Source organism: Nipponia nippon, unplaced genomic scaffold, assembly GCF_047370975.1.
Source record: "Nipponia nippon isolate SJK-2023a ecotype South Korea unplaced genomic scaffold, ASM4737097v1 scaffold_10, whole genome shotgun sequence".
Lineage (NCBI taxonomy): Eukaryota > Metazoa > Chordata > Aves > Pelecaniformes > Threskiornithidae > Nipponia > Nipponia nippon.
Genome location: NW_028262291.1, coordinates 26,454,741 through 26,476,505, shown reverse-complemented (window position 1 = coordinate 26,476,505; position 21,765 = coordinate 26,454,741). Strand labels below are relative to the sequence as shown.

General features: G+C 44.1%; 1 protein-coding gene across 2 annotated transcripts; it reads left to right on the top strand.

Annotated features, from left to right (window-relative positions):
• The first annotated feature begins 252 nt into the window (after window positions 1–252).
• On the top strand, window positions 253–20,561 carry SYT13 (synaptotagmin 13). Of its 2 annotated transcripts, none has more exons than XM_009473831.2 (6): window positions 253–738; window positions 5,828–6,050; window positions 7,961–8,095; window positions 9,709–10,022; window positions 14,186–14,315; window positions 14,586–20,561. In XM_009473831.2, exons 1-6 carry the CDS (start codon window positions 556–558, stop codon window positions 14,888–14,890), a joined length of 1,290 nt encoding a protein of 429 aa, XP_009472106.1. In that variant the 5' UTR covers window positions 253–555; the 3' UTR covers window positions 14,891–20,561. The 2 variants fall into 2 exon arrangements, with proteins under 2 accessions (XP_009472106.1, XP_087602166.1); XM_087746040.1 differs by having other exon boundaries at window positions 7,955–8,095.
• Window positions 20,562–21,765: the final 1,204 nt, after the last annotated feature.

Genomic DNA, 21,765 nt, shown 5'->3' with positions numbered 1-21,765 from the left:
ATGCTATCATAACAGGGCTTCTCAGGCCAGCACCTTTTGGCAATCACTATCTTTGCCTTAAGACAGAAAATATCAACCTCTTGAGCAAATTAGCAAGCTAGCCCTCAGAAATATTGCTAGGGAGCTGATCAAACATTTGGATGCACTTTCTGTGAGTTAGCTAGCAAGGCCCAGCCCCTTCTGCTGACGTCTTTCCTCTCTATCACACATCAGACTTTTCCCAGTGGAGCTGGAGAACAGGCTTCAATGAAAACTGCCTGTTTGCAGCTATCTGGAGATTGCAGACACCACAATCACTATTTCCTCTACCTGACCTGGAGCAGAAACTCCATCACCAGGATAGAAAGGTAGCCTTGTTGCCTAGCAAAGGTGGGATGATTAATCTCTGTCTCTAGATTGGTCCCTTTTCTTTGCTGCACAAGAGAATTGTTTTCAGACTTCCAAGGAGAATGAAGCCAGGCTAGAAATCGGAGTGGATGTGCGAGAGCTGCTCTCCCAGGGAGGAGAAGGAATAACAGGGTTTCTGTGCTTTTTGTTCCTGTGCAGCGCAGGACAATGGTTTTATCTGCCCCAGTTATAGCCCTGGGGGCTACCTTAGGGACTGCAACTAGCATCCTTGCCCTCTGCGGTCTCACCTGCCTCTGCAAATGCAAGCAACCTGGGAAAGGACTCTCAGAAAAGGACCAAGAGGAGGACACGGAAAATACTAAGCCCAGTGTGCTTCAGCCAGTCCAGCAAGTAAGACACAGTCTCTAATTTACTCTGTGATTTTTCTTTAAATGCAGAGGGTGGGAATGCAAGTTCTCTGTTAGGCTACGCAGCATGTGATTTATGCTGCCTATTTATCTGCTTACTGTGTTCAGGATGTAACAACATGTTAATGGGAGTAGGAGTGAGGGAAAAACAGAGATGGGCTGGATGACCCACAGAATTACGGGAGCAGGAGACAGCTGCCACAGTGCCAAAGAGAAAGCTGCTAATGGCAAAAATAAGGGAGTAGGAGTGGAAATGCTGCTTAGCTCTCAAGGTAGATCACAAGGGAAATAATTTCCTGAGGAGAGAAGACTGGGTTCTACCAGGTGGCATGCAGCATTGTAAAGAGGAGATGACTCCTGCTGGGATCTCCTATAGCAGCTATTTCTCTAACTCTGTTCATGATATCTTACAGTTCCTGCAGGATAGTTCCCTGTCAGCAGCTGATTTCCTGTGAAAACCATCCCTCCTCCTCCCTCTGCCCCTCTAACTGACGGGATTAATTATGTGTGAAGTTAAAACAAGGCATTAAAATGATAATAAAATGCAAGTGAGAATTTAGAGTGTGATGACTGGACAACCTCATCACACTCGAATTGCTTTTTCACTTACTATAAGAGCAATGTGGAGTACGGAAAATGTCAGGCATCCCTGTGTGGTCTTTCTTGTTAGAATCCAAAACCCCTGATTTAATCATGAGCTCAGTGCAAGAGAGAGCAAGGGGAATTATAGGACCCTTCTAATATACTTATTAATGGAAAGCGCTCCTTCAGAGGGAAATGTTTGACTGATTTCCTTGGTTGACTATGGTCTTCAGCATGAGCTACAGCACTGGTCATTCTCTGAAAGTATTACCTGTTGGCTGTTGCTCTTGATGTTTGTACATGCCTATGTCCTTTTCACTTTCATCTAGCCATTCAACCAAATGTTATGCCATAGCAGCTAATTCCAAAGGCTAGTGATCCATTGTATAGCAGGGTTTTTTTGTCTTTTAATTCTCTGAGCTGCCCATTATTTTTGTATTCTTAAAGAGTGTAACAGGAGTCCTAATTGAACTTCTCTGTAATGTTTGTAATTACATATTCAGTCTCTGGCTACCACTCTTAGGCTCTTAGTAGAAAGAGCCCTGGCATCCTCATGCTCCTGTTGCAGTTTGTTCTGAGAAAAGCTGACCAAATCTACTAATTGTATTGTAAGATCTGGTGCAGATACACAGAATCTCATTACCAGAGCTTCTGGTTGCTGGGGGGGGGTGGGAGGATGGCTCCACTGACCACAGATGAACATCTGCACTGAGCTTAGGACTTCTCAAGAGATTGCTGCTAATTCTGAGCATTCATCCATGAGCACAGTGAATATCTCCTAGGACCTGTTTGTATTCTCCTATCATGAATTTCACTTGCTATTCTGTTTGATAGTTTTGTCATGTCCTTTCCAGGCTCCTTTCTTGTCTTTTTTAATCCATACAGGGGATTTGCCAACTCCTGTATATAAGGATGTACAATAATGCTGAGATTTTCCAAGTTTACTGTTAAAATGAATGAGAAATGTGTAACTTTGACAGTCATATCACTTTGCATAGTATTTTTTTAGCTGTTGTCTGGAACAACACTACCCACAGATAACTTTACCATCAGTCTCTTTCTACAAGAGATTTTTTGTTGTTGTAATCTTCTAGCCCAGAAAATCTCAAATCTTTACTTTGACTCCATCCTTGGACTGGACATTTTTCTTTTATACAGCCTTTTGGGAAACATCTTGGGAAAGTGTTAATCCATCCTGGAGCTTGTCCTCCGGGGTGTCATCCTGCTTGCATGACTGAAATAAGCACTAAGTCACCATGAAGTCCAATTAAGCCTCCAATACCCAGCAGCTATTAGGTTATGGTCCTCACAATATTTCCACATTCATCAAGTTTTGCCATAAATTAATCTGGTATTTGACCAACAGGGGATCAAATTATTCAACCTGCCCCCAGTGTATCACTATTACCTGAGTGACTGTATTCTTTTAGCATTGTAGACTTTCTAATTAGAAGTATTATTTCCAATGTTACTATTTTGGGGTTTTTTTTTGAGAAATCTGGCCAAATTATAGCAGCCGAATGAACATTCTGTCACAGAAAGTGCAAAATGTTCTTAGTTTGCATATTCCGTATGTTTAACAATTCTTTCCAATTAAAATAGTTTTCTTGTCAGGAACATGCATTCTCCTATGCTGTCACTGATTCAGAAGCAGTCTATATACCTTGAAGGAATGAATCTCAAACTGAGTTCTGAGCTTGTGAAGTTTTATCATCTGTGTCTACGTTTATAAATTGTCCTGTCAGGACTTTTTTCCAACTACATTAGTACACTGTATGTCCTAGTCAGTGCTTGGCATACTTAATTATTGAAGCCTGTCAGGGCCACTGACTCTGATAAACAGAGATGACAAAAGAAAGATGAAGCAAGACTGCATTTTATTCACTTGGGATGTCTCCCATGACAGTGATGCTTGTATTTGCTATAGACAGAGTCTCCCCATAGACATGCCCTGCATACGTGAGGATGAAGAGTTTGAACACAAAGATACATCTACAGAACAATTAAAAACTGCTGTAGATTTGCAGTCTCAACAAAGCGTGCAGAATGAAGACTCCTAAACACATCCAGCAATGGCAACAATCTGGTGCATTAAGTGACACTGGGCAGGGACCCAGAAGGGTCAGTTGCAGCCTCCTTGCTACTTTTGGTTCCTTTGCTTTCATGCATTTCATGCAAAACTATCTGAACTCTTCTGCTCATCTCTTTATTTAAGATACTGCTGCTGATCTGCAAAGGAAACTTCCATAGGGCACTGCTATGTAACTAGATTAGCAGACAGCACTTGGGAACAGAGCTGGCAGCAAAAATAATAAACAGAGGCAGATGCAGTTGGAAGAGGGGGTGGGCTAGTCCCACTGTGCTTGCATATGTCTCTCATCTCTAATTCTGCAGAGCAGACAGACAAGAGGAATATTTAGACCCAGTGGAGCTCTTAGTTGCTGTGTGCTGATGGATTTCCTGACTAAATGTCTAGCTTTTAGCAAGTGGAAGAAAAGACTGTGCTAACAATACCTCACATTCGTAGGGTGTTTTTCATCCCAAAGGATCCCAAAGTGCTTCATGTGCTAGCAGCACACAGCAATGCAGGCATACTGCTCTGGTGTGATGGTCAGCGACTGGTACGACAGCAGCCTTATACAGCGGCTTCAAGAGAGAAAGAACTGACCACCATGGCAGGCACTGTATGCGTGTTAGAATTAATACCTTTGCAGAACAAAAGCGACCTAGTTTTTCAAGCTGTTGTCTAGTGATTCTTAACATATTTTGCTTGGTTGGTCTGCTTTAATTTTAGAAGAATGGAAAATTGCATTTAAGGTTTGGATGAGTAACTTCAAATTTCCTATGTATTTTAGGACTGATGAGGCTCACATCTCTAAAAGTGGGATCTCACTTACAGACCAGCACCGTATGACTTACATAATACCTAAAATCAGCTGAATGCTAGGTGGGGACTGCACATGGTGACGTCTTTCTTTCTCAACCCGCTTCTCTTTCAGGGCCCTTAAAATTAGACAAGACAAAATGCTGTGTTACATAGTGGACTTCCTAAACACTGATGCACTGGCTGCCTTGAGAAGATGGGAGTTGCTGACCTAATTAGTCTTTACCACTGCCAAGTGTACGTAACCATAGTGCTATGATTTCCATAAGCAGAGTATGACTAAAGAGCTAAAGTCCAAGACTGCTCTCTTTCTTCAGCATTATTTCTTGAGGAATAGGTATGCTCCCTCAGGACATGTAAACTGGGACCACAAAGTCCCAACACAGCCAAGTGCTTCAGGGCATCATCTACATTCATTATTAATAGGAAACGATGAGACTAATGAAAAACTTTAATTACAATTATGACCATTTTCTGGCTCACCCTCAATGTAAACTTAACAAAGAGTAAGTTGGCAGGCAGTGGGGTTGGAGAGAATCCCACTGCGAAATATCCAACCAAAATGGCAGTTTTACTTCTGCTTTTTGTCTTTCGTGTTTTGGAAACATTAATAAAATCTGTTGCAAGGGTCAGGGTCATTTGCTAGTCAGCTTTTGTTCTTTCCTGTTGATGAATCCAAATATAAATGAATCAGGAATGATTTCATTTGTGAGCAGACAGGATTCTTTCTTGGGACATAAGGAAAAGAAAATATTTTTCATTGTTTTGGGAGAACAGTATGGTCTTTGTGACAACCTTTGCTTGGGCTGCCTGAGCATTACACCATCTTTCAGGTTCTTCTGCTCATTCCATGTTCATGATTCAGCAGGGAATTGAAATGCTAAGAACAAACTCGGACATAAATCCAAATTTCAATCTCAGTATAATAAAGAGGAAATGTGTGTCTGAGGGTCAGGTAGAGCTCTGGTCCACAGAGCCAAGAGATAGTCCAAGAGGCTGAGACGACCACTGAATCAACTACTCTTGGTATGCCATTGCAGGGCTCATTTGTTCAACCAGTTCTCCTTTGTCTTACTACACCATGGTCATACTTGCTCCAAGTGATGGTATGATCCATGCCTTTGCCTTTCTAATGCTTACTACATACTCACGTAAAAAGGTCTGAAATCTGTGGGTGGCTATAGCCTCTTGATCTTGGATTTGACTTCAAACATCAGGGTAAAAAATACCATACCTCAATCATAGCAAAATGAACTTCATGGTTGATTTCTGTGCTAAGAGAAAACAGTCTTATGAAAGAAGGATTAACTGGTACAGGAACAGAGGAATAATCAAACAGTAAGAACATATCTTTTTCTTGTTGCAACCAAACATCTGTAAAGGAGTAAATTTGAAAAGACATGCAACAAGTAGAAGGGTATCGGCCTTGGCAAGAAAATCTCTGGACATACAGGCAGTGGTTTCTATAACATAAGAAACAATGACGGTAAGAATGACCAGAGGCACTGTCTTTTATCCCTTTGTCTCAGGTCATTCTCTCACATTGAGAGAATCAGAAGAATTAGTCTAATTAGTGCAACGTAATAAACAAGGTTTTAATTTTCAGTTCAACGTTAAGAAAACTGCAGAGCCAGTCCAGCCTCGAGCACTCCTGAAGTTTCCCAACATTTATGGCCCCAAACCAGTAGTAACTTCACCTGAAATTGTTAACTACACGCAGTACTCACTGAAGACAACAGAAGAACCAGCTACTGGAAAGCGTGCTGGTTTGGATGAGAACAGGATGAAGATACAAGTCAATGAAGAGTTGTTTGTTCTCCCTCAAAACGGTAGGAGCATTTGGTCTTCAGACTAACAATTGCTTTTCTGGGTGTAGATCTGTAATACTTTTGAGCATAAGGTGATAGTAGTGAGAGAAGTAAACATGAAAATGAAGACATAGGGCACTTTTTGCTCTCTTATCATGAGCATTGTAGGTGAGTTCTGTCTTCAATTAATGTGTTTAATAGAAAGTAGTCACGGAGTTCATCAGGACATTCAGATAACAAAGCTGTAGTTTTGTCTGGTTGTAATTTTTTTTTTAACTAAACATCTTTTTCTGTTGAAGAATTTGGCTCACTCAAAGCAAACATTTTGTAGAAAAACATGTATTTAGTGTAGATTTACTGAGAGCAGTTGCTACAGTATGGGCGAAATATCTGGCCAAAAGTAGGCAGAGTATCTCCTCCAGGACAAATGCCAGCTGTCCAGCAACTGTCTTTGTCAGGGACATCGGCAGCATGGGTTCAAGCTTCTACTTTTTGTCTGCTGTTTTTTTTCCACCGGTTTGGTGAGATGGTCTTGGCTTGTTGTAATATGCAGCGAAACCAAAGGCTGACACCTCAGACATTTTTGCCAAACAGAATTCTTGTTTTCCAGCCAGCCCAAAGGGTAACATGCCAAAGGTTGGAACATAAGATTCCTGGAGCCTGAGAGAAAATGCAATGCTAATTATATACATCTGGCACTATGTCTGGGTTGCTTCCATACTGATTTTTACCTTCACAGCTGTCTTTTAACAGGATAATTGACTCTTATGGTTATCACATTAATAGAACCTTCCTGAAGATTTGCCAGAGACACAGTGCCATCTGTCATGATTTTTTTTAAGAGAACTCTTTTTAGTTTTTAAAAATTACTTGAGATTATGTTTTTATCCTTCTGGGAGGACGATTGCTACATTCACCCCTCCACCCTGAGACTTGTGAGTATGGAAAAGAAAGTACCATGAGAAGCAGCTGCATTGGAGGAAGAGACTGTCTGAGCCACATCCTTAGGTGTCAGGGAGAAGATTATAGGGTGGAGAGGCTAAAGGATGATGGCTGCATGTAGGCTAAAGCTTTACATAATCGTGTTGGTGTAAGAGCCTCTCTGCACTGCTAATGGCACAAGCAAGTTTGCTTCCTGCCGTGCCTGATTTCATAGCTCAAGTATTGCTGAAATAAAGCAAGAATTGTTGCGTTCTCCTTTTGGTGCCACATTGAACTAGTCAGGACTGTGGCTGAGATTTTTAGGAGGAAATGTGCTGGTCCCACTATTGTTCTCTATGTGAATCAGAACTGACCTTGCAGATAACAGCTTTTGATGACAAAAAGCTGCGGCTTCCCTTTTAGTCTTGCAACTTGCTTTATTTCAATATGAAATATGTACTCAGCTTCAAAATCACACGTGGAGAAACTGCCTCACAGCTTCCCAAGCTCATTGTCTTCAACTTGGTCAAGCGCTATGGAAACAGATATCTTCTGCATGACAAAGACTGTATTGTTAAAATTAAAAAATATTTAGAGAGGTCTGAACTAATGCAGAGTTGCATGGCAGCTCAAAAGCAGACTCAAGTTTTCATTCCAAAGAACATAAGATTTAATCCACCAATGCGAGTTAAAAACAATTTAAAACAATATAACAAGTAATGAGTGTAGTTTAGACACCTTGGCCTAGGCACAAGGTGAAAGAGCAAGTGTGTGAACCATCTTAGAGCACAAGGTGGTAGAGAGTAGGCTTGTCCAAGTGCTGTAGAAAGAGCTGGAAGAGTGAGAAAACAGAGCAAAAAAAGGAAATATGGTGATGGAACATAAATGATATTCCTGCATACAAGGTGCAGGAATAGAAAGACATTTAGAAAAGTCAAGTCAAGACAGGGTGGGTTTGTTCTCCTTGGAAGGTGAAGACCTGCTTGCTAAAGGGGTTATTTCAGTTCCAGGTGTAGTAAAGGACATGTGTGTCACAGAGCACTTGAACCCTGAGAGGGCAGCCAGCTGTAACCAGGCCCCTGAGCTGCGCTACTCACTTGCGTATGATCAACAGAAAGCCGAGCTGCGTGTGGCCCTTCTGGAAGGTAAGGGGCAGAGATCTTCCACTGGTGATTCTCCATCTGGAGGGTACAAGACACATGTTGCTTTTATATAGACTTGCCCTCCAGCCTTAAAAACAGCATGTGTCCCCAGGACCACTGGATGTTTCGCTGATTCTGGGCTTGCAGAATAGAAATACCTGGCAATGTCACTGCTTGAGGAGAGTGTGCAGGGTATGGCTTGGGAACAATTGTTTGCACAGCTCAGAAGCAGAAGTCAGGACCCAGTCCCAGACATGGTACAAAGCAACTTCTTCTTTTTATTTTTTTCCTTTGGGGGCAGGGGGGAGGGGGTTGCTATCTCCTTTCTCTCTATAACTTTAATTCTTCAACTTGACCCACTCCCTACTGCCTCTTCCTCAAGTCAAGTCAAAGGCTGAGCTGGAGATACCAGACTTAACTTGTAGACCACTGAGGAAGGTCCCTCTGGCTATGCCTGGCCAAGCAGCCAGGCTTTGTGTCACTCTCTGAAGTAGGAACTGACAACTATAACAGTTTCTCCACTCAGGGCTGAAGCATCATCAGTTCCTCTGGGAAAGTAAAATAAACTGACTGAATAATTCATGCACAGTGCAGATCTCTGTGGAAACCTAATCAAATCACACCCTCTGAAGCGAGAATCGAAAGGGTGCTAAATGGCAGCTGCTGCTGTGGGTCACCTGCCAGCAGCAAGCCCACAGCTTCCCTCCAGGGTGGACACCCATGCCTGTGGGCTGCCACCCTGGCTGTCCTGCATGTGTGCTCCTCCCTGGGTGCCCCACTGCCACTCGGGCAGGATCCGGCTCTGCTTCCCAACTCCGCTCCCCTGAGAAACCAGGAGACCCCTGTGAACCATGGGACCTGGAAGCTCAGGAACAGCTGTCCTTGAACTGGCTGCAGCAAGGACTTCAGTTTTGCCCACAAAGCCATACTGTTTCATGACCCCTTGGAGGAAGGCATGCTCCTCTTGCTACAGAGAAGGCAGCACAATTCTGTTGATGCAACTGAAGAGGAATGTGAAATGCCATTCTCACTCTAGGCTTTTCAACATAAAAGGGGTATAAAATTAGGTATGAATGTCTATTGCCACATATCTTTGGGGCTGTGAGATGGCTTCTGAAAGTCATTTACCAGAGGTTGGACAAACAGAATGTAATAACCCTTAGACGTATCCCACACTGGCCTGCAGGAGTGGATGTGCACCAAGAGGAAGGTTTGTCCCATCTCTGATATCTGTGACTGACCATCTTGCTTTTAAAGCCTTTGTAAGAAGCTTTCTTTGTGTGCCAAGGTAAAAGTAAATGAGAGCTGCCCATCCCTGTGCCACGCTGTTTCTCATCTCATCACTGCTCTGCATCTCTCAACAGAGAATGTTTCCTTGAACTCAGCTGTTGCTCTCCCAAACACTAACAGAATCCTTCTGCAGTGGCAGAAGGACAAGGACATTGTGCAGCATGAGGAAAACACCAAGTTCAAGCTTAGTCTGCCCCGTGCAAGCAGGAACAGGGGTCAATGTCTATGCAGCTGTTTTATGGCTCTCGTGAAATAAGCAATTTAGCCACAGATATTTCAGGGCTGTCTTTTGTGAGAGGTTCTTACAATCAATCTTTCTTTTCCAGCTATGCATGGCAGAATGAGTGGGGACCAAGACACTGGCTGCCATTGCTACATATTGGGCACACTGGTGAGCAAGTCTGGTATTGCTGAGGCCCAGACAGAGCTGAAGAAGAAGGTGCTTCACACCCTCTGGGAGGAGGTCCTGCGATTCCCATTAATGGAGGAGGAGATGCCAGAGGGGACACTGACTCTCACCCTAAGAAACTGCGACAAGTTCTCCAGACACAGCATTGTGGGGGAACTCAAACTCAGCCTTGCTAACGTGGAGGAGTCCTTTGGGATGGCCCAGTGGGAAAGGCTAAAGACCCCAGAGAAGGTATGGACTCGGTCTGTGTCAGTAGTCCAGAAACTCTAATGATTAATTGTTCGGACAAGAGAATCCCTCTTCCAAGACGGCTGCATGTCAGTGGGTGGCTTTATTTGTTTGGAGCCAGGTTTAGAGGGGTGGTGTGTGACTGCAGAGGTCACTCAGCACTGCTCTGTGTTGGTCTGTAGCTAACCATTTCAGAAAGCAATCAAAGACCCATCAACCCAGCTCTTCCATCTACGGCTCCTGTCAGTTAAGATGTGTCAGAACTCCCTCTCCTCCTCCCCCAATTACATGACAGTCTGACACTGATATCAGTAATTCAAAGCCTATGTCTAGAAAAAGTTACATGAGTTTCTGTGAATTAGCGATGTGGGACCATGGTGGCAAGAGCTGAAATACCAGAGTGCCTACAGAGCAGGACAGAGGGACTCTGCAGAGCTGGGTGCAGGTAGGGCATACGGTGGCACCCCAGGGAGCTTCAAGCTAGCAGTGAAATACATTGTTGGGAATGAAATGTTTGACTGAAGACGACTTATCCTTACTGGGATCAATCCAGCAGTGCTATTCATTCTGGGACATGTCAAAATATCACCATTGCATCATGTTGGTTTTCTTAACATCAAAACCTCCTTTTCCTTCCTTATCCACACCTTCCCAGCTGTGCAGACAGGGAAAATGGAGGGAAGGATTCCAACAGTATTCGAAGGAGGTACAGGGGATGCTTCATGTGCACTAACTTCTTGCACATTTCCTCAGGAGTCTTTTCTCTGCCATGAACTAGGTTATTTTTCTAGCAGCAGCAATACACTTAACAACACGGCAGCAGGGTGCTGCTGTTGTTGCTACTAGTATGTCACTACAAACAGGTGCGTATTGTACTCTGGTATGGTACGGGGTGAGCAATGCAAAACACCACCAGCATTGTCACTAAGCATGCTGAAATAAATTATTGCCTGTCACCATCAGGGGTGAGGGCTCTCCACTGAGTTGGCCACTGACACAGAGTACAGAGTTAGCATTTCTGATTTCCAATAATGCTAATTTATCTGGTCGCCACTTGAACGCTCATAGGGCTGGCCATTCTAAAAAACCTCTGGCAGAGAGAGAGGCAACAGAAACAAATGAGTGGTCTGAATTAGTTTAATAAACTTCAAGCACAAGGCAAAATATTTGCCTAATAGCTGTAAATGGAAATGAGTTCCCAGTCTGCTGCTGTAAAAAGAGATGTCCAAAAGAAATTATTCCAATATTATGCTTTAAATTCCTAACCTGAGACAGATGAAGCCCCCCACCCCCCAATCTACTGTAATTTCTGCTTTGTAAGCAATACCCAAGGAACAGCCTGTTCACAGCAATGGTCAGTTGTCACTCAGGTACGCCTGATGGAGTCCTGACATACTGGGTACTCTGCCTTGGTCCAGCTTCACAACTATGCATAGAAACAGGGCAGCATTCATTTCTTCTCCAGGCTGACAGCACAAGGTTAACACTAACAGTACTGCTGAACAGTGCCCCAGTTTGAGCTGAGGATGTGCAGTGAAAGCTGAATTTGCGTCATCTGGGACCTGAGAAAACCAGCCAGTGCACAGATAGCTTATATACAGATCCTGAATCATTCATCAAGAACCAGAGCGGGAGGGAGTGAGGAAGAGCTGATCAAAAAAGAGGAGCTATTTTTGACAGCATCCATCCAGGAACAAAGTTACTGGGCTTTGTTTAAAGCCTGGTATTTCCTTGAAAACCATGAGCTGCAGAAATTTCATTCCTACCTTCCCAGTAATTCTCCCACACACAAGGGAAGGAGCTCAGAGGGGAGCTTACAGTTACCAGGTAATGTAATTAGTAAAGTAATTAACCAGGTAATGTAATTAGCATTCAGGAATTCATGGACTGCTGTGAGCAATGCAAAGCGTAGATATTGCAGACTGATATCCTTATCTTGTCTTCCTTCCCTCCCAGTGCTTTGCTAATGACAGCGATGATAGTGGCTCCTTGCATAGCACCTTCCCTTTTGTCATTTCATGGTGCCCTGCACACATAATTCATTGATGACCCCCTGATGCTTCTTATCCTTATTGCACAGAAAGGAAGACTGAAGCTCGGGTGGTTGTGTGAATTTGCAAGGTTGCAGCACAAAGTGCAGGTTATGGATTTAATAGGAAAAAGAAAAAAAAAAAACAAAACCCAGAAGGAGGGGGAAGGAAAAGTACCTCTGGCTTGGTTTCTTCACGCAAAACTCCAACAGACACCAACCATTGTAGGTTTTGGTTTCATGTGGATACAGGCTGGTCAAAAGCTTGATCAGAATATTAGGAGCTAGAAAGCCATAAGCACAAGATGTGACATGTGTGTACAATGTGTGTGTTGCTGTGTGCGTGCGTGCGTGTGTGTGTGCACATTTACAGAGCCCTGCCACCCCTTACCCCCCCCCCAATCTCCACTGTATCTCTCTGTGCCTGGAGCTACAGGAACCAAATTCTAGCCAAGAGCTATAGAGTGGGATCTGGTGAGATGTAGAGGGGATAAATAAACAAAAGCAGCTTGTGACTTGCCTAAACAGTGGTTTTGTATTGAGGTGGTATTTGTATTTGTCTCTCCATGTACAAACACCTCTTCTTTTGTAGTGAACATACAGCCATTTGAATCTGCCTCTGTTTGTTTTTACGTGTGGGATTTTTTAAGATCCACTTACATTTAGGACAGGATTTATAAGTGCGATGCATATGAGCCCTTCGTTGCTACCTGAATGCATGAAAAAAAGATTTACTTAGGCTGATTTGGGATTGAATTTCAGGCTTCCTTGCTAATGGCCTCCCACCTGATTTGTGCACGACAAATAAGTCATTCAAACCAGACAGCGATGACAGCCATGTTTTCTGGAGAGTCAATCAGCTCATGTGGAGCATACAGGGGCCTGTCCTTGCCTGTTGCGAGTAACTGGGTGAAAACTTAATTTGAAATATTTATGGCTCACTTAGAAGTGAGAGTGCAGAGCACAGAAATGGCCTGGAGAAGGGCTGTCTGTCCTAAAGCGTGTAAATCATGCTAAAGAGTCCAAAGGGAGTCTATTGAATTGACATTGGCTTTCTGGGACTCTTCTGGGTCATTAACCTCACACTAAACCAGATTTCTGTCACAAGCTCCTACTCACTGAGAGAATAACTGCTCCCCTTTTGCCCCTCGTCGCAGGCTGGCAGCTCTGCACAAACTGGTGTGGGCTTTCTCTTCTTCCTCGCCAGCTCCCGAGGAGGAAACGGCACTGCTCTCCCAGGGAGAGCCATGGGCGGTGTGGTTATGTCCCTCTGCTTCCCCCTCCGGGGGTGCTTGTCCAGGGCAAGTGGGAAGGAAGGGGAGAAAGGTCAGGAGGCTAAGAGGCCAACCACTAATGGGAAGAAAGGAATAAGAAAAGAAAAGAAAAAAAAAGTGTGGCCCTCTGAAGTGAATGCCTGATGGTTCAGAGCGTTTTCCCTGGAGGAAATCCTGCAGGGACTGCAGGGAGACCTGCTCACAGGCCTGAGGGAAGACAGGCTGGGAAGGAAAAGTAAAGTACTGTGCTGAGCTCATGGAGGATTTCAGGTTGGCTGGGTTTTTCCCATACCAAGTAAGGGTGTCAGAGAAGGTTCAACTCCAGCTCCAGGGTCTGGCTGTGTGGCACAGACCCAGATGTCACCTACTCTTTCCCAGGGAGCCCTACACTCCTGCTAGGCAGTGTGGACCGGGGTCCACGTCTGGTCAGAGCCTCCTCACAAAAAGAGCAGCTGAAATGAAGAGTGAATTATGAAAAGCAGTAATGGAAGTAGCGGGCATAAACAAAGGGCAGCTAGATAATCTCTCAAAAAAGGAGTATCTGAATACCTGCATGTAGTTCAGCCCCAAATCCTCTTCTTCTGACTAAATATTCCACTAAAAGTAGGTGTTAGGAAGCATTTACTTTCCAGCAAAGAAAGAAATCAGTAATTCACATGATGAGGGCCTTATAAGTGGAGGAGCAGACATCTTTGCCAGGTTTACTCTCATCCAGTGTAACTAGAAAGATCTCCTGTACAAAGACAGGGAGGTAACTTGGTCGGTCCACGACCTTCCACCCATCACCTTGTACCATTTAGTTTTCCTAATGTTATGGCCAAGATCGTATAAAAAATTAACCCTTCCTATGTCTCCGTTTCCAGGAGCCATCGACAGGCCATGGGGAGGTTCTGCTCTCTATCAGCTACCTGCCAGCAGCTAACCGCCTGCTGGTGGTGATTATTAAGGCTAAAAATCTCCATTCCAAGCAGCTGAAAGATCTACTTGGCAATGGTGAGTAGAGTAGCAAGAAAACAGAGACTGTTGTTTCTGCCATTATGTAAATCTAGAAAGAAAGTGGGAAGGGTGGTGTTTGGCAGAAAAAAATAGATATTTGGCTTAGAAAGCCAAAGAGATTTGAATAATTTCTAAAAAGTGAAAACCAACCCCACCAAGATCAATGTTTCTTATGTTCCCTCTCTCAGTCTGATGTTACCAGTTAAAATTCTCTTGCATTCCTTTTGTTGCATGCTCATTAATATGGTGTCTCCACTTCCGATACAGATGTTTCTGTCAAGGTGACACTGAGGCATCAGTCCTTGAAGCTGAAGAAGAAGCAGACCAAACGTGCAAAACACAAGATCAACCCTGTGTGGAATGAGATGATCATGTTTGAGGTGCCTCATGAGCTCCTGCGTGCCTCCAGTGTGGAGCTGGAAATGCTGAGCCAGGATGGTGCTGGGCAGAGCCACGTGCTCGGCAAGTGCAGCCTGGGCTTGCACGTCACAGGCACGGAGAGGAACCACTGGGAAGAAATGCTGAGGAACCCCAGGAGACAGATAGCCATGTGGCACCAGCTCCACATGTAGGCTCATCATGATTACTGCCAAACAGATTTCCACCAGGCCTCTGAGCCTGGGGGAATAAGCTGCATTTCACCTTCCACCTTCTCCTCCACAAAGTTGGTCAGCACAGCATTCTTCTTACACCACCTTCTCTGATTTTCCTGCCTCTTCCTAGCCCAGGAAACTGTCTGGAAAATGTATTTAAAGGCCAATCTCTCAGCTAATCAAGTGGTTCTCTCAAACAAGGGATTTGGCTGCCTGGATGATTTGAATTAATTTTATTAGCCTGTCTGTTGTCATTTCTGTGAGGTCCCTGTTTCTGCAGAGGAGCAGAGGGGACCAAAGGTATCATGGAAATGTAAGCCACTCCTTGGCACCTAGCACTGTCAACCCAAGGCGCTTGGTGAGCGCTGGCTCCATAATCACAAACACGTGGCAGATGTTTTACCAATCACTATTTTTCATAATACTTTACAAGACTGTGAGAAATGAAGATCACAACACTAACTTTCACTGCAGACCCAAAGTATCAGTATGAAAGAGAGAGTGAAGCCAATGTGCAGTAGATGGATACCTAGAAAAAGACACAAAACTAAGAGAGAGAACAGAGGAAGAAGAGAGAGTGAGACAGTCAGCGCTATCATCCTGTGTAGCCTTTGAAGCAAACACTGCCAAACAAGAAGTCAAATACCTTCCTTCACTTTTGTTTCCTGGAGTGTTTGATACCTTGTATTTAGGATTCATGAAAACTACTGAAAATATGAATGTTTCAGGATCCTGCAGCAGAATACCTGTATTTTCTATCTTTCTACATGTGTCACCCAGGAAGACCTGAAACATGGACAAAAAGTTATTGTTGATGTTACCTCCAAAAACTTGGACCAAATCTTTCTGCTTACTGCCATCTTTTCTGTTTGGGTTTTTCTGAGCTAGAAAGTTTCAAATACTCTAATTATATTCCAGGCAACATCTAAGACTAGACAAAAGAAGTGGGATCATTTCATACCTTAGCAGTTGATTGATGGTTTTTGCTTGACAGTTAACTATCATACTCAAATCCTCATACCAGTGTTACTCGAAGACAACCCTTAAGAACTGCCATGTATTTCATCACTTCCAGACAGAAGGAATTCACTGACCAGACAGACCCTCCAGGGCTTGGGTTTTTGTGTGCACTTTCAAGATTCGACGTGGCTTAAATGTTATTGTTTACTATCCTTTTTTTGTGTCTAGATGGACTGAAAGTCTGGCATTGGCAGCGATGATATTATGCCCCCATAAGCACACTGCTTGTCCTACCGCTTTATTTCAAGTAGTAGACACAGCTTTAAGGGACTTGCATGGGGACAAGGCATCCAAAAATCTAAAAACAAAACCATATAGTTTGCAGCACTGAAAAACTCAAGAGAACTTCATTTTTGCAGGGTCAGCTTGATCCTCTGTTTAATTCAAAATATTGAGCCAGGCTTTATCTAGTATCCATCCCATTTTGATGACTTAGCCAAACAAGTCTAGCAGACTGTCAAGTGAAGGCTGTCATCCTGTTGGCAAAGGGAAACCACCAGAAGCAGTATCTGAAAACTGGCTGAAGCGCCAGGCACAGAAGGCTATGAACAGGGGAATGAAGCTCTCCTGGAGGCCAGTCACTAGTGGCGACTGGGGCTGGTAGTGGCACTGACATTTTTTAATGTTTTCATAAATGACCTGGACAATGGAGCAGAGCGTGGCCCCAGCAAGTTTGCAGATGATACAAAACTGGGAGTAGTGGTTGATACACCAGGCGGTTGTGCTGCTGCTCAGAGGGATGTGGAGAGGCTGGAGAAATGGGCTGACAGGAACATCCTGAAGTTCAACAAGAAGCAGTGCAAAGTCCTGTACCTGGGGAGGAACATCCCCATGCACCATTGCAGGGCTGGGGGCTGACCATCTGGAAAGCAGCTTTCCAGAAACGGACCTGGGTGTCCTGGTGGGCACCTAGTTGACCATGAGCCACCAATGTGCTCTTGCAGCAAAGAAGGCCAACAATGTCTTGGGCTGCATTAGGAAAAGCACTGCCAGCAGGTCAAGGAGTGTGATCCTTCCTCTCTACTCAGCACTGGTGAGGGCACATCTGGAGTGTCATGTCTAGTTCAGGGCTCCCCAGTGCAAGAAAGATATCGACTTCCTGGAGAGAGTGCAGCAAATTGCCATGAAGATGACTAAGGGACTGGAGCATCTTCTGTAGGAGGAGAGGCTGAGACAGCTGGGACTGTTCAGCCTGGTCAAGAGAAGGGTCAGGGGGAACTTATCGATATATATAAATACCTGATCTGGGAGAGGAGAAAAGAAGATGGAGCCAGACTCTTCTCAGTGGTGTCCAGTGACAGGACAAGAGGAAAGGGCACAAATTGCAATACAGGAAATTCCATTTGAACACATGAAAAAAAAACCAAATAAAAAAACCCTTTTTTACTGTGAGGATGGTCAAACACTGGAATGAGTTGCCAAGAGAGGTCGTTGAGAGTCTCCATCCTTGCAGCCACTCAAAATCCGATGGGAGACAGCACTGAACAACCTGATCTAGGTTACCCTGCTTTTAGCAGGGATGGGTTTGGACAAGATGATCTCCAGAGGTCCTTTCCATCCTCAGCGATGCTGTGATGCTGTGAAGAGACCAACAAGGTTGATGCACACTGATAACTCTGTTATCTTGACACTGCTATTCGCTTTCTAGGTGGTGCAGCCAGGAGTTACAGGATCATTTTGAAGAGAGTGATAAAAACAGTTTTGACCAAACAAACAAACAAAGAGAAAAGCAAAGTATGCCAATGAATCTTATACCCAATGCTTTAATCTCTGATATTGCTCCACTGGCTAGAGGGGATTTAAACAAAAAGAAAACTGACTTCTTGTTTTGCTCTATGGGTTTTTGTTTATTAACAAAAAGCTGTAGGATACTGTGAATAAAATAGACACAGGGTTATAGTTGATAGTGAATTCTTAATAGTTTCTGTGTTCATGATTTGCCTGTAGATATTCCTATAGATTTGGAATCATTATTTCCATTTAAGTGTAAAATTCATTGTGATGTTGGCCTATTCTACATATAGGTTCCTGGCAGTGCTGTGATTCTTACTTCTTTTTAGGGTAATGATAAGAAGCATAACTTCATGGTATGATGCTATTTGGCTGGCACCAGAAAGCCTGAAGGGCCAAATATTTGCTTTTCTGCCAAGAGATTTCTCTAGTTCTGCCTCCTGCTTATTTTAATGAGTCTTTTATAAGATCTTGGTGACTGATTGTAAACAGCATTATCTGCCTCTGCCCCTGGTGATTTTGGCACACCCTGTAATTAGATAGCAATCCTATAGCATCTAAAGGAATAGCCCCTTCCAATCTGATTTTGCTGTGACAAAATAATGTCCTCTTTTACAGCAGAAAAATATGTGTATACACACTACTTAACCACAAATCTGTCTTAGGAGCAGAGCGATGCCATCAGTGTTCAAGTAGGGTGTTGTTCCCCCCTTTGCTACAATGGGATTTAAATGGGAAAGAGAGGAAGAGTGAGAATGCGCGCATCTTTCCCGGCTGGATCATTTTTGTTGTCTGGCATTTTAGCCTGGAAAGAATGTTTCTCACGTTCAGCACAGCCTGAACAAAGACTGCCAGGTGTTTTTTTAACGAGGCAGCCATTTGCTGTACTGGGGCTGAAAGCAAGCGCAGTTAAGGGTGCTGGCTGGCCTGAGCAGGAGGAATGCTGCGTACGTGTGGTACCGGAGGGGCAGGGACGCTCAGCCCGGGCCCTTTTGAACTCTGTTAATAGGAGCTGTTTGTCATCGCATTCCAGCTCCTGCCCAGGGCCCTGTCCTTATCCCTCTGAACCTCCTGTATCACCTGTTTAGCAATGCTTGTATGTCCCTGAGCCCCAGCACCCCAAGGGCCCGAGGTGCTAAAGCAGACAAACTGCGGGGAGTTGTGGTAGACAACAACGTCGTGAATATAAAAGCAAAGTATTTGGAAATGCTCAGTGCCATCATATCAAGCGGCTTCAGCAACATGAGCTGTAAAAGAAGCACTTAAGTGCAACATGGCCAGGGAACAGAGCCAGGCAGTCCCACGGTTTTCAGCTCCTGAAGCTGAAGTAAATACAGGACCATCAGCGAGCACCACAAACATATCTTAAATTAAAAGGTGCTTCTTATAAACCGCATCATAAGACAAGAAGCAAAAAAACAGTTATGGCAATTAATGTTCTTAAGCTACATGTGTGATCAAAAATAGCCATTAGATTCCCCAGTGGCTATTCAGTGGTTGCACTGATTATTTTTCCTTCTATAACCCATTATCATGAAGAAGCTGGAAGCAAAGAGACTGTAGGGAGGAAGGAAAAAAAGGGGGGGGAGCAGTCTACCTGGTCGGAATGAACAATCCTTTTCACAAAGGGCCAGAGAGCTGGGAGTTTAAGAACAGGGATTCACAGTCCCTCGTCCAGCGACAGAAACCAAACAACACGACTACTGTAAAACGATGAGAAATGCAGCTCCCATATTGCATCCAGCATCGCGTGGGAGAGGTGATCTCCTGCCGTGGCCTCTGTTCAGAGGAAGGGACTGAAAGGCCAGAGGAAATAATAACTTGTGACCACATTAAGGAGTTGCTTGGTTAAAATATAGATTGTAGCCATATGTTGCTTTGCCTTGACCTGCCGTCAGAGTTAGATTTTCCCAGAGAAATTATCCCATTCAATTTTAGGCAATTTGTGCTACAGTAGAAGAGATTAAAAAACACAGATCATTGACAGTCACTAAAACATCTCTGGGATGTTTTAGACTCATTACTACCCTCAGCCCCCTTCCCCAGTTGTAAGGCGGAGTGGTTGCAGCTGGTCTCCTGTAAGGGTAACACTTTTCCAGTGCAGTTTTCCCCTCACTTCTTGTCCCAAATATCCTTCCATGGTGACAGGAACAATGTTTGCTTTGCAAAGAGGTAATACATCAGAAATTAATGGAAAATTCCCTTCAACAGGGCTGGGAAAACTTTTAGGCTCAACTATTCTCCTAGGCATTACTGTGCTTTCAACATCTTGAATAAAACTACTTTGCATTTTGCTGACATCTCTCATCAGTATTATCTGGCAGTAGTGTCCAAAGACAGCCTTTTTTTTTTTTTTTTCCCCAGAATGCAGGAGGTTGTAATTTGGGTTCTAGAAATAAAGCCCCAGGTTTGCCCAAATTTTCCTGATGTCTAAGATGAGCTGAGCATGATGACGTTTAGTAAGAGCTGGGAGCTAAGGTAGCTTGGACCACGCTTCTTGCACTCTTTTGAAGGTCAGTTTGAAGTTTGATTGAATTGAAGGGCAGAGCTTTGACAGCATTTTTTATGTGTTTCAGAATTTAACTAAGTCTCAAAATGTGTTTGGTTCATTTGCTGAAAGATAAGCATGATGAGTAAATACTAATACTTGACACTTTATATTGTTTCTTCTGTTGGTAGTGATCAAATTGCGCAAGAACAGTAGCAAAGTGAAATAGTTCTTCGTGGCCTTCCAGCATGAGAAGGCTTTTCTGCTTACTTGGTCCTTTAGTGTCCCAGTGTGTTTATCGTACAGAGCCAGATATTGTTTGTCAAGACTTTATATTGTTCGCACAGTCCAAAGCACAAAAACAGAGCATGAGGCTCAGCCATTGTGTCTAATGTTACAGCACAACATGTAAATCACCACAAGTAAATAATTCCAAACTGTATCAACAGTGTGTCTGCGTTGTTTACTCTAGTGTAAGTCCCCTCTGCTTGCAGCTCATGTCAGGGGTACAAAGTACTGGGGTGAGTCAACAGAAGGTCCTCTGAAGGGTGTCATCAAGGGATGGGTGTACGATGAGAAAGGGAGCAGTCAGCAATGGAGTCCTATCCTGGCCAAGCATAGGAAATCTATTGGCTTTTTCAGCAAGGTGACAGCTAAACAAAGCTGTAAAGGCTTTCCTGCAGCTGCGAGGAGGTTAGGGAATAGGATTTGGGAATCAGGTTCCTCCCAGATACTGGCTCCATCTCCAAAACAAAACTAAGAAGTGAATTTGGATTCAGCCTTTTTGCCAGCCTCAGTACTTTCAAGGCGGTGCTGATGATACTCTGTAAACTGTGCATCTGTAAGGAAGAATACCTACTTAGCTGACCTAATACCATCACTGGTATTAGCTGGCTCCTAACAAGACACAGAGATCAAAAACTGCACATAAAAGTAAAAGAAAACAGATTTTTGGGGCAGGGGTGGGAAGTATTTACCGCATTGACAGTTTGGGAGCACTCTCACCCATCACAGTCAGTGTTAAAGCACAAGGAGAAACAACAAAGTGAGCCTGCCGGAGCCCCAGGCTGCTGCTGGCTTCGCAAAGGGGGTTGCAACCAACCTGTCAGCTGCACAGTGAGGCTGATGCTACTGAAGCATTTGCGCAGAGGTGGAGGGAAAGGAGCTGTATTTTTGCCGCACAGGGAGTTGAACACCGGTGGTGCATTTGCCAGGGATAATCCTTCCCGCCTCGGGGATTAGCATGGGGTTACTCAGTAATTCCCAGCCCAGCGTATTGAACAGCAGCAATAGCCACCACAGAACCATTCTTCTCTTAACCCTGCTGTTCATTGTCACTTCGGATTTATTAGAAGCTTTTTTTACCCCCACGGTATTTAAAAATTAAGATGGGACTGGCCCGTAATCCTCTGTCTGCCAGGAGAGAGTGGCACCTAATCCCGCAGCTGTGTTGCACCCATTACCAGTGCTACCCCTGGAGATTTGCAGCTGGTTCCTCCGCTTCCCTGAACTCTTAGTGACCGCTGAACGTGGAATAAACCCAGCAAGGAAGGGGCTCCAAGATGCCCCTGAGAAGACAGCTCAGACTTGAAACCTACCAGCTACCCAGTTTTCC